Here is a 13,209-nt window from a genome sequence, read left to right as displayed (position 1 = left end):
TCTGAGAATTGTCTTGCAAGCATAATATTTAGGCAAGAAATCATCTTAAGAGAAATTTCAACCCTGTAAAGCCCAGAGCATTTCTTAATCCTATTTACACATTTCACTCAATTCACACAATACTGTCTGGTTAGCCTATTATGCTCTTTAATTATCATACTAAAAGGACAGTAGGACAAATTGTCTGTGTAAATGCAGTCACAAATATATTTACAGATTTTGTTAGTTTGTTTGTAATTTTGCAACTGAGGGCCTTTTTCCGCCCTGCTGCCTGGGTCACTGGACACTGATCTGCTTATTGAAATGAGCACTGAATAAGAGTGAGATAGATAGCTCCTTAATTCTGCAACATCAACATAAATCAGTATTGTGTGATTTTGTAATTATGGTTTCATCAACGCACTTGACAATGTTCTTTTATTTTTTATTTTTTACAACTGAATTTATCCTTGCTTTTTGTGTACTTCTTTGTAAGATCGCTTCACCGATTCTTTGTTAGTGTGTTTAGACAACAGATAACAGATGGAGACTATTATCGTACAGATATTATTTGAGCAGATTTGAGCAGAGATTGTTATCTCCACCATAAACTCAGGAGACATTTTAAGAGAGCTCTGATTGACTGTCCAATCTGTGCAACCGCACACCATTAGTTTGTGTTAACATTGTACCCAAGATGAATGACATTGGTCAGGAGTAATGCAGACTGAGGATTAAAATATCATGGATCTAGCCAATGATGAACCAAGAAAAACACTTTCAAAGACAGCTGTTATTATAAACCACAGTTTCCGAGTGGTCCTTTGGTTACCATTTAGCCAAAACCAGGCTAAATATTTGCTTAAAAAACTATCTGCAAATGTATCTTTCATGTGTTTCATGTAGTATGCAGGGATGTCCATGTATGCGTGTTCATGTATTTGATGCTCTGGTCTGTTGTGTGACTCACTAATCTGCCAGCTCACCACTGGCCTTCTCTTCATTTCTTCACACATAGAGGCACGCACATTTTACATTTTCACTTTAGCTCATAAACCTGCACGAAATTTACACTTGAAAGACAAAAATGGAATTGTTGTTGAAATTAATCAAATCGAAACTCTAAGAGAGTGTGTGAGAAAGGGATATTTCTCCAGTCCATTAGTGCACTTCAAGCATTGGTAAACTGTTATTCAGTTACTTTTGGAGGATTTTAGAAGCATTCCATTGATCAAGAAGACACCAGCTTGGCACTCTCAGCCACTCAAAGCCAGACAGATGGTATTAGGATAATAAAATGAGCTGTATTTTTTTTTTTTTTTTTTAATCTTCCTTAAAGTGAAACTGCAGTTTTGAGATGTCTAAAACTTGGACGGTCATTTCATGATGTCATGTTCTACAGATTCTGCATTAAGTGCATCTGCCCTGGGAACTATAATGGAAGAGACAATGCCAGTGAGGTAAACCACAGTGTCCTCCTCAGACTGTAGACGTGAAAGAAGAATTTCACCCACTTACAGTATTTCAAAGAAATGTTAATATATCGGATGCCATGTCTTGCTAGCCTCTGGCAATTTTTAGTAACAGTTTGTTTTTCACATTTGCACTCAATAAAGGAGATTCCACATCTCAAGACACCACTGGCGGAATCCTTTCTTCACTCTCTCCCAGTTTCTGTTTTTCCACTTTCTAGTGGAAAACTAGGCAACGTAGCTCATGCACGCACAGAAACCGTGAACCCTTCTTCATCGCTTAACACTTCCTTTTCACTTACACAACACCCTTTCTCCTTCCTTTCCTCTGTTGTCTGTGTAGAAACAGCCACGGGGGCGTTCCCTCAGAGCTGCTATTACAGTCAAGGAAAGCGTGTTACCCTCTCTGCATATTCATGTATATCTGAGTGGTGAATCTGTGCTTGTGTTTTTGGCTCACCCCAGTTATTTTCTGCCTGTTCCAGGGATTTCCACGCTGTAGCCCAGACATTTCCCAGAGGTGTGACTATGCGTGTAAAAGTATGCATGCATGCTTTACAGTGTTCTTCAGTGATTAGGGCCGTCCCCAGACTATGATTTAGTCTCCCCCCCTCTGTGTGAAATGCTAACTTGAGGCTGATTTGCCTGCGTCTACCTCTTTTTGAGAGTCTGTGCTGCATTTGACAGGACCGTCTGGATGCGTGTATGCATGTGTGTGTGCAAAATTGCCTCTGCATGTCTCGCTTGCTCGCTTGGCAGAGTCTGGCCAGCACTGTGTCTGGTTCTGTGATGAGAGGCATCTGCAATCAGGGACTTAACATGATTACCAAGGTACGATGGCCGCAGGGGCACTGGAAGGGGATCGAGGCATGGGAGGATGGATGGATGGACGGCTTAAGAGGAAAGATGGAGGGGTGACAAATTCATCAGGCAGGCTGGAGATGTAGCAGTGGGGGGTGCTTGAGGTAGAGAAGCTCCTCTTAAACCTCACACCTTCACCTTTGAAGAGACCTCAGCCTATCTTTGGGGCTGTCATTTTCACACATTTCTCCTTTGTTCTTTTTTGCCTCTCATTCTCTCCCACTGGCCTGCTTTTTTGTTTTTCTCTTATTTTGCCCTCCTTCTGTCCAGTCCGCTTTCTGTTGCCTTTCTTTGTCCATTGCCCTCTGCCCTGTGATGCCATGTTTTGTTAAAACTAAGAAAATAACAGAATGATTTTGTTTATTTTTCCCTGTGGGCCTGTTCTTTATGTTCCAGTTTATTTAGCTTAGCTGTTCCCTGACCTCCTTCCCTTTTTCTCTCCTGATAGAGTTGACAATTTGTGTTTAAACTTCCTCATACACACACACACACACACACACACACGGTACATAGACAATCTCTACCTACTTTCCCTCTTCCTAACCCCTCCTCCCTCATTCCCCCCCTCATTCAGTCCTGGTCATGTAGGGGCAGTGGCACTCACTCACTCCCATTGACAGATTACTTTCCTAATGGGATTTAATTATTTATCCCTTCCTCATGGCGATTTAGCCAGGAAAAGACCGACAGCAGGAGCATGAGGGAGGACAGGACAGGAGGGTACGGGAGGGTGGAGGGAAGAGGAAGGGAGAGCCATTCCTCCATTGGCAAGAAACTGGATCACCTCTGTTTTGATTTGGGGAGATGTCAGTCAGAGAGAGGAGGGTAGTGAGGGATGTTAGAAGGAGGAAAAACAGGGCGGTAGACAGAAAAAAAGAGAAAGACGGGGCTGAATGAAGGATGAATGATGACTGGCTTGCAGACAAAAGCAATGTTCTGAAAGTGTGAATAAATATACATGAAGTCTGGTGCACTACTCTCCGGCTTAAACAAGCACACACACGCTGCAACTTATTTTTATCACCTTACGTTGACTTGCAATCATTCCGTGGAGACTTACCATAACTACTACATGTCTAACTCTAATCCTAAACTTAACTATATCCATAAAACAAGTCGTAACCCTGAAATTCAGTGGTTTATTTTATGAGAACCAGATTTTTGTCCCCAAATTGTAGGTAAGATTAGACAACCTGTCTGTGCCTCGCTGTCTCACACACACACACCTCTCCATCTTATTCCCTGTATCTCCTTTTTCTTTCTTCTTGCCTTGTCTCTCACTGCGTTTCTCTCTTTTTGACTCTTCTCCCCCCCCTCTCTCTCTCTCGCTGGGGATCCTAATTAAGCTTGGCTGCTCTTTGATGTTGTCGCCTTGGCAACAGTCACCATGACGAGGCTGGGTCTGCACACTCTCTCTTTCTCAAACTCACTCAGGCATACACAAATACACACAAGTACAGTACACACACACACACACACGCTCACAGAAATCATGAAAGAATACAGGCAGTGTTTGACCCTTGGTTCAGATGATAGCTTACACGATGACACAGCCGTGTGCGTAGGCTACATATGTCTGCAAGCACACGTTAGCTACATGTGTCCACACGCATGTTACAACAGCAGAACAAGGGAAACACATACATCATGCTGAGCTAGATATGCATACAACAGATGAAATAATGCAGTGTGTGTATTCAAAGGTTGTTGAGGAAGTAGCTTCAGTCCGCCTTCCTCGTGACAGCGATGATACAGAGCAGTTGGCCCGCTTGTTCTGACGTTTGACTTGTTATTGTAGTTTTTTGTTTTCCTAAATAAATGTTTGCGTGGGCTAAAAGCCCTCGAAATGAATCATGTGGTAAAGAGCAATTGTTAGCACCAGCTGCAGGTGAGTGCCTCATCTCTCACTGGCCACAGCCTATCTTTTTATGAACTATATTTATGTCTCTATCTCTTTAATGTTTTCTGTCCACTGCAAGAATTTTACTATGAAGATATTTGATTCATTATTAAGTCCTAAAACATTTATTTTCTTTTAATAATGAAAAAAATTCAATTGCCCTGCTAAATTGTGAGATTTAAAGCTGTTTCCAATGTAAATCAAGTGCAATTCTTCATGATTTCACTGAAGCATTAGTCTATATTTTGTTTACGGATATAAATGTCTAGAAATTCATGTTTTCAATTCAAAAGTTATTTGTGCTGGAAACAGGTTGAATGAATTTTATATTCTGCAACTTTATGCACTTGAAAAACAGTATTTGCAGTATCCTCCTTTCCCTGATATTTCCCCGTTCCTATCTCTGTCTCTTCATTTCCTCTGCACTTCATCTCTTTCCAGCGCCTTCTCCTCTCATCAACCACCAATACCTTCCCCACCCCCAAGTTCCTGTCAGCACCGTCTGGAGGAGGGCCCCTATAATGAAACCTTGCTCTTACCACTTCCTTATAACAACTGCTTTGGCGACAATTTCAAGAGTAACCATAGCAATTACAAATGCAAAACATCAACATACAGAGAGGGAAAACTGCAATTAAAGTAACATTGTTAGGCACATGCTCATGACATTGGCAGAAATACTTATAATAATATATAACAACAAATATTATGGGAGCCGTTTCAGATGACTTTGGTTTAGTTTTAGTAAAAGTTAAAGGTTATATGAAAATGAGCCAAAGCACTGAATAGATTACTGATTAGATGGATGGTGTTTTACATCTCAGGAAAGAGACATTTACTCTAAATTGCTGCTCGTTTCTTTAATCATCACATCAGTCAGCTGTACTGATGAATAAACTGTGCCAGCAGAGGATCATGATGAAAAGTCTTCACAGCTACACATTAAAACAAGTGTAACTCCTTTCTCCTTTTAACTCTCCTCATGTCCTTCCTGTTCCCGCAGCTGTTTGTCATCGACAACGGAGCTGACGACTGGCGCATTGCCATGACCATGGAGAGGGTTTTGCTGATCGCTCTGGAGCTGCTGGTGTCTGCGGTGCATCCAGTGCCAGGGGACTTTAAGTTTCAGTGGCGGGCGCGGCTGGCCTTCTCGTACGCGCCGTCGCAGGCCGAGGCTGACCTGGACATGGTGCTGAGCGTGCCCATGTTCCTGCGCCTCTACCTCATCGCCAGAGTCATGCTTCTACACAGCAAACTCTTCACCGACGCCTCCTCCAGGAGTATAGGTGCCCTAAATAAGGTCAGAAGGGTTTTGTGCTTGCATGGGTGTGTGTATGTGCAGTATGGATTCAAAGAGTGTGGCTTTTCAAAGCTTTTGCCAGAGAGAGGTCAGGGCAGGGCAGGGCTGGACTGGCTATCTGGCATACCGGGCATTTTCCCGGTGGGCCGACCCACTTTTGGGCCGAATCGCCAATATAAATAGGCCTTTTTTTTATTTTAAAAAAACATATTTGGCCGCGCCGGCCCATAAAGAACTCACAGCTGCCCATTGGTTAATTTTCTTTATTGGCACTGGCTTGACCCAATCAAATCCAGGAACCCCCTTCCCCACTCCGTGCCGCAAGGCGATATTTTTTTCCCCACTATGGCCACGCCAAGACCCGCCCTTCAATAGCATTCACACACTACTATTGGCCAGGCATCCATGCTTACATGTACATGTACCTATCCCCTGACCAATCCCCTAACCCTAACCTTAACCACTCAAGGTGAAATGCCTCTGGACAAGAACGCAATGTTAACTCTGGCAAGTGCTCTAATTCAGCCTTATTTTGACTATGCATGCTGCTCATGGTATAAAGGTGTCCTACAACATCTGAAACATAGGCTTCAGACTGCTCAAAATAAGGCTTTGAGGCTTATTCTGAACCTCCCCATGAGATCTCATCTTGATACTTCTCATTTTGAGACTATTGGGTGGTTAAAAGTTGAAGATCGAGTCTCTCAGATTCACCTGTGCATGCTACATAGGACTGTGTATGGGGTTGTCCCCAAACAGAGTAAGAGATGTTCACAGCCACTCCACCAGGGAAAGCTCTACTGATTTTGTGCCTCCTAGATTTAAGAGTAATTTAGGTAAGGAGTCCTTTTTGTATGTAGCAACAAGCCTGTGGAACAGGTTGCCAGGAAATCTAAAGATGGTCAGAAGTTTAGGAGGTTTTAAGCAGGTACTGAAAAAATGGCTCAGATGCCAATCGTAGTATGAGGATTTATTACTGTATTGTTTTATGTATCTATTTTATATATGTATGGTTTGTGATGATTGATGCTTGACCTGCTGCCACTTGCTCAAGAGAAGAGAGAGTGGATGACGATGTGGTAAGGAGTAGGCAAATTAACAGGGACTCTCAGGAAGGGAGGGAGGCTGTGTGTGTGTGTGTGTGTGTGTGTGTGTGTGTGTGTGTGTGTGTGTGTGTGTGTGTGTGTGTGTGTGTGCGCGTGTGTGTGTGTCTGTGTGTGCGTGTGTGTGTGCATGTGCATGTGCGTGTGTGCGCGCTTATGTGCGCCTCACGTCATAACGACAACAAGCAGTTTGGCTGTAACATTAAAGTTAACGGCTGTCAGGTTCGGCCCAAAAGTGGGTCGGCCCACCGGGAAATGCCCGGTATGCCAGATGGCCAGTCCAGCCCTGGCTGTCAGGTAACCGAACTGCTTAAGCTTACATTGAAAATGCTAGCGGTTGGCCTGTTGGGTAGCTGAAAAGACTGTGTGATCTATAAAATCAGTGTTGATACAAGCATCAGTGTTCCTTGAATTGCTTAATTAGCTCTTTTCCAGGGCATATACTACTCCAGCTTTATTGTAGCTTTCGGGAAGGGTTATGGCTATGGCTATTGTATTTAGCAGACACTTTTGTCCAAAACGACAAAATATGAATCTTACAATAGTTAAAATTAACAGTAAACAGTTTTTAAAGTTGCTAAGCCAATATTAAGCAAAATAGTAATAATAACAATAATGGCAATACAATATCAAATATCAATAATAAAAAATAATAAAAATACCATAAATATACAAATCATAACTCTAAAAATTTATTAATTATTTAAGTGTATGATCAACAGATAAGTCTTGAGACCCCTCTTGAAGAATCCAAAACGATCACATGAATGCAGAACACTAGGCAACTCATATCATAGAATGTACGCATATTTTAAGAGGACTGTCTGCAGGGAGGTGGGTGTGGGCCGCTGGGGCCAATTTTTTGTCCCAGTCCAGCCCTGGGTAAAGGGGTTGTAAAGGTATTAAGGTCAAGAGCTCTCTCCTTAGAATTAAATCAGTATCCGCCTTGTCCCTTTCATTCTTAGCCTCTATCTCTCCAACTATCTCAAGTCCCTCCTTCCGCTCTGCCCTTATAGTCACCCTGTTTCTTTTCATCTACCAGTTCAAATGCCTTTCCTCTCCTTTTGTCATCGCTGTACATGAAGACTTAGATGTAAGCTGTGTTGGATCTTTCCTAATACAATAGGAGATGGGAGCGTGAAATGAGAACAAGATTTTGTACGGCTCAAATGGGGCATGAAAAGAAAGGACTCAAATGAGATTGCAATACGAGTGCGGAGAAATGTGTACAAGCCATGCAATAAATGATAGGTGCCACGTTTGTAATGACTTTAAACGATAAGCATTGTAAAATCAGGAAGTAGGGATGTAGTGTGTGGTGGAAATATGGAAACTACAAAGAGGAGGAGAGGAGGACGGAAGGAGAGATGGAGTAGATTTTAGATGGGTAATTTATCAGGTTGCGAGTGTATCTGTGATGGCACTATCCTGACCCTCAGGCAATAGTGACAGAGAGAGGAGGTGAAGCTGCCATTGAAGTGCAGCTCTAACATGACAACTCATTCATCAGCTGCTTAACCCTTCCCGGGCTCAACCGTTGCTCTCAGATCATCCATCTGCCAGAAGTTGATGACAAATGAGCCACAGATAAAAACTACACTGAAATAGGCCAATTACTCAAAGACACTGTATAGCTTGACCCGAGTCAGAGGGCGCGCCACGATCTTGACTCCAATTACAGTGGAGATTCTCAGAGTGTTGCCACTATCAAAAGCTACTCAGAAGACTAATTAGTAAAACACCAAGTCTGTGTGGGAAACGGTGTACGGGATGAGGATTCACAGCTACGCAATACTAACCCATGAAAAAAAAGTGTATTACAATGTATTATATCAGCTCTGCTATACTGTGTGTGTGTGTGTGTGTGTGTGTGTGTGTGTGTGTGTGTGTGTGTGTGTGTGTGTGTGTGTGTGTGTGTGTGTGTGTGTGTGTGTGTGTGTGTATTGCAGGTGCATTTTAACACACGGTTTGTAATGAAAACCCTCATGACTATCTGCCCCGGGACGGTGCTGCTGGTCTTCAGCATCTCTCTGTGGATCATCGCTGCCTGGACCGTACGAGTTTGCGAGAGGTCAGTAACAGAGCTGGTTTGTTTGGGTGTGTTGTGTTGTGTGTTATCGTGTGTGTGTGTGCAAGAGTCTGTGATTGGATGAGGGATTCAACTGAGCAATTAAATTCAATTGGCAGGAAATATAATCTGGGACATGTGTGAAACATAATCCATCTTTAGACATCAGTTTATGAGGCTTTCTCACCAGTTGTACATCTAATTTGATCCAGGCAATGGAGTTGTTACTTCGTTTGTCCAGTTTGTCTTATAAATCCCCCCCCCTCCCCCACACACCCCATTCAGCATTTATAAGCAGTAGCTAAATACTTTTTACTACATTTTGTTAGAGCAAACTGTATTGTAGTTTTAAGCATATAAGGACATTTATGTTTGATCATTTGTCAACAACTATACATTCTCCTATGACGCATATGTAACTGGTGTATAAACACAATAATGAATGATTGATAACAGTATAACATATCCAAAATCACACTGCAGTAAACTATATATAAACTAACACACATGAACAAATCCCCACAGCGCGTTACTTTGCTTTTTTAACTGTTTATACACATGTTCAAATCATTTACAGGCGAGTTTAAAACTGTTTGTGGATGTAATTAGAACATGTTAAGCTTGAAGGTTCATTCTTGACCTTGGAAATAAGAAGAAAGAAGAAGACGTACTTTATTGAAAATTCCTTTTTTTCACTCTGTTGTTATTTTACGCATTGAACACACACACAGGTCCGAAATACACACACATTCAAACAGGACCTATACACATGCATTAATGGGGAGATGTCAGAGCGAGGACGCTGCCCATGGACAGGTGCCCCCGAGCAGTTGGGGGTTCGCACCTTCTCCAGCTACCAGCCCACACTCTGTATTTGGTCCGTACGGGGACTTGAACTTACTGCGACCCTCCGGTTTCCAAGCCAAGTCTCCATGGACTGATCATCTGCCATGCCAAATAGTAGTTTGACAAAGATTTCTTAAAGGAATAGTTTGACAATTTGGGAAAGCAAAGATCTAGATGGTCTGGTTGTTACCACTGTCATGTCTGGCTGGTAAATATCAGAATCAGAATTAGAAAAGGATTTATTGCCAAGTAAGTAACACTTACAAGGAAGTTGCCTTGGTAGATGGTGCATACATAAATATAAACATATTAAAAGGAAATAAACAATACATGTAAAAGAAACGGCAACATAAATAAACAATATGTACAATATAACTTCTCAACAATAAGAATTGAAGGCGTCATGGTTTAGTGCAGGATGTGCAAAGATGTTGATGAATGTGCAAAAAGTTCAGGAGATATAGTTTGTGCAATGTACAAATGTACAGGTGTAGTTCTGGTGTAAGGTTTTAGTCCTGATGGACCACATCCTGCTGCCAGAGGGGCAGTCACTATCTTTCCTGCCCGCTTCAGCGTCCTGGGTGCATACAGGTCCTGTAGAGACGGGAGATTACAGCCAATCAGCTTCTCAGCGGAGCAGATGATACGCTGCAGTCTGCCCTTGTCCTTAGCAGTAGCAGCAGCGTACCAGATGGTGATGGAGCAGGAGAGGATGGACTCAATCATAGTCTATGACAAGTTGAACTTCTTCAGCTGCTGCAGGAAGTACATCCTATGCTGGGCTTTTTTGATGTTCAGCTCCCACTTGAGGTCCTGGGAGATGAGTCAGAGACGTGTTTCCCCAGCTTCAAGTACTGGTTTCTGTCAGACAGGAAGTCTGTGATCCACCTGTAGGTGGAGTCGGGCACATGCAGCTTGAACAGCTTGTCCTGCAGCAGGACCGGAAGGATGGTATTGAAAGCAGAGCTGAAGTCCACAAACAGGATCCTGGCATAGGTTCCTGAGTAGGCAACGTCCAGGAGTGGATCGGTGAGGGTTTTGAGGTGGGACAGAACAAGGTGTTTAAAAGACTTTATAACCACAGAGGTCAGGGCGACGGGTCTGTTGTCATGTGTGATCTGTGATGATACAAAGCTACAATCAGCATCCGGTTAGCTTAGCTTAGCATAAAGACTGAAAACAGAGGGAAACAGCTTGTATTGATAAGATGTTGTTACCCGTCATCAGAGCCAGACTAGCTGTTTCCACCTGTTTCTAGTCTTAATGCTAAGCTAAGCTAACCCGCCACTGTCTGTAACTTTATATTAACCAGATAGATATGATAGTGGTATCAATATTCTCTATCTAAGTCCAAGAAAATCAATAAGCTTATTTCCCAAACATTGCTTAAAGGTGAACTATGCTTTTTTCGGTATTTTCTGTCATATCTATAATGTTATAATATTGGATTTTCATGTTAAACGTAGCCAAAGCTTAAAATATGATGAGGTAAACGTATTTTAGAGAAATCCCGTGAGCTAAAACGTTAAGATTTCCCACTGTTCTGAACGCTCTGGTTTCAACAGTTTGTCATGCAACATTGAGCCAGCCTTCTCCAGCCTTATATGATTGGTCATCTGCTCCAGGTATGCAGGACTGGAGTGTTTTTTTAATTTTTTATTTACGCTACTGCGGTGTTAACATTGTTGCCATGTAGCTACATGCTAATGGCAGAGACATTAGAAAGTGCTGCTATATTCTATTACTGTGTACTGCTAACTAACTTATAGTAGTTGCATGCTAACGCCAGGGAAATCACTGTTGTTAATTTCTCCCCAATTTCAGGTCACATTACTGTTGAAACATGTCCAGTAGTATTTTGTTCAGAAGCCTTAAAGAGACATAGGGTGAATACATGTGCAGCAGCCATGGGCAGTATGAGAAAAAGAAAGTGTTTTTTGAACATTAAAGCATGTAAACATGTTCTATCTAGTACAAACACAAAATACAATTATGTACTTAAAAATGCTATATAATAGATCACCTTCAACTCAAAATCCTACATTTCTCTCAAGCCTTTCAGCTGCATATCATGGCCTTCATCTGTGGATGATGTTTGCTCAGTTGTCATAGAGAGTAAGAAATTATTTATATATATTATATGTTATTTAATGAATACATGCTTCATTATTCATTTATCTTCATTTTGTAAATAAATGTAATAAACAAATACATTGTATCTCATAATTACAGTTGTATATATAAATCATTCATTCATCATTTATTTTTAAAGTTTCATTACAATTATAAATGCTTCACAGGAAGATTAATAGTTGTTGACAGGTACACTAATAAATACTTAAAAATGTACTACACAACTATATGATATGGTGTTATAAATTGTTTATTAATTGTTTTACTGCTTATAAATGCTAAATAGGGGGTTAAACTGAAATGTTTCCATCCTTTTAACACCTTGCAAAGCATGTTTAGTATTTGTTTCTGGGGTTTATGTCCTGAATGTTTTTTTACATACGCAGGTAGAAAAATACATATTGTACTTAAATACTTAAAAGCTGCACTATATGATTGTGATTTATTTGACATTAAATGAATCCAACAGACAGATGCTCAAATATGAAATAACTAATGACACTGTTTTACAATGAATGATGTAATGTTATTGATGTAACGTCAAGTGGAATGCAAAAAGTGGCCATCTCTTTCGATGAGTTTAAACGCTTTTGGAGATAATCATGGAAATATGGGAAAATGTCAGTTGGTCAATAAGCGTGATTAGATGCATCATTGCCCGGCTGCTGGGAAGCTGTTGTTTGGTCTACATCCAAGTTAAATTGGCATTTCCTCTCCTCTCCAAACCAAATTATTGGAGAAAAAAATACCATATAAAACTCAACTGAACTGCCTCAAACAAGGTGCACATTTTGGTTTGGTTGCTATGGCAACAGTGCTGGAATCATGGCGGAAAGAGCTCCTGTTTATGTGTTGTGTTCTGTGTCAGTCAATTTTTTTTTTAGGTTTGACGCCCACATTTGCAGACATGACCAGTGGGCCAGTTATGTTGTTTGTTTGTTTTTATTTATATATTTTACTATTGACTGACTTCATCCTGTAAACACGGACGGTGTTTCGTTTTAGGTATCATGATGCCCAGGACGTGACCAGTAACTTCCTGGGAGCCATGTGGCTTATCTCCATCACTTTCTTGTCCATCGGCTATGGAGACATGGTTCCTCACACCTACTGTGGCAAAGGGGTCTGTCTGCTCACAGGAATCATGGTCAGTACCCCCACCCCCCACCCCTCCCTCCCTATCTCTATCACTCTCTCATATACTCTCCCTACCCTTGGCGCTGTCCTTGCTTTGTTCACAGGTCAGCAGATTAGAGATCATTCTGTCATATGTGAGAGAAATTCTGCCATTTGTGTAATTTGGGCAATCCTCCTTGAATTACCCTGCATCTGTGCTTCTGTGTGTTTTGAGGGTGTAGGCGTGCAAACAAGAGCATGTTAGGTGTGTGTGTGCGTGTGCGCGTGTGTGTGTGTGTGTGTGTGTTATTCCCTTGTCTGTCCTCCTTACATAATGAAGGTCCAACCTTTCAGTGTGTCCTCCCACTCTCTCTCTCTCTCTCTCACTCTCTCTCTCTCTTGTTCCATCTCTCTCTTTCTATTTATCCCTC

General features: G+C 41.6%; 1 protein-coding gene across 1 annotated transcript in view; it reads left to right on the top strand.

Annotated features, from left to right (window-relative positions):
• LOC114556986 (small conductance calcium-activated potassium channel protein 2) overlaps positions 1 to 13,209 on the top strand; it is a 57,294-nt gene that overhangs the window by 26,441 nt on the left and 17,644 nt on the right. The window contains 3 exon segments of the mRNA XM_075447430.1: positions 5,216 to 5,512; positions 8,565 to 8,686; positions 12,668 to 12,809. Of these exon segments, the coding sequence (XP_075303545.1) occupies positions 5,216 to 5,512; positions 8,565 to 8,686; positions 12,668 to 12,809 (561 nt within the window).

Source organism: Perca flavescens, chromosome 6, assembly GCF_004354835.1.
Source record: "Perca flavescens isolate YP-PL-M2 chromosome 6, PFLA_1.0, whole genome shotgun sequence".
In the NCBI taxonomy this organism is placed as follows: domain Eukaryota; kingdom Metazoa; phylum Chordata; class Actinopteri; order Perciformes; family Percidae; genus Perca; species Perca flavescens.
The sequence above is the reverse complement of the archived record's forward strand: the minus strand, read 5'-3'. Positions and strand labels throughout refer to the sequence as shown.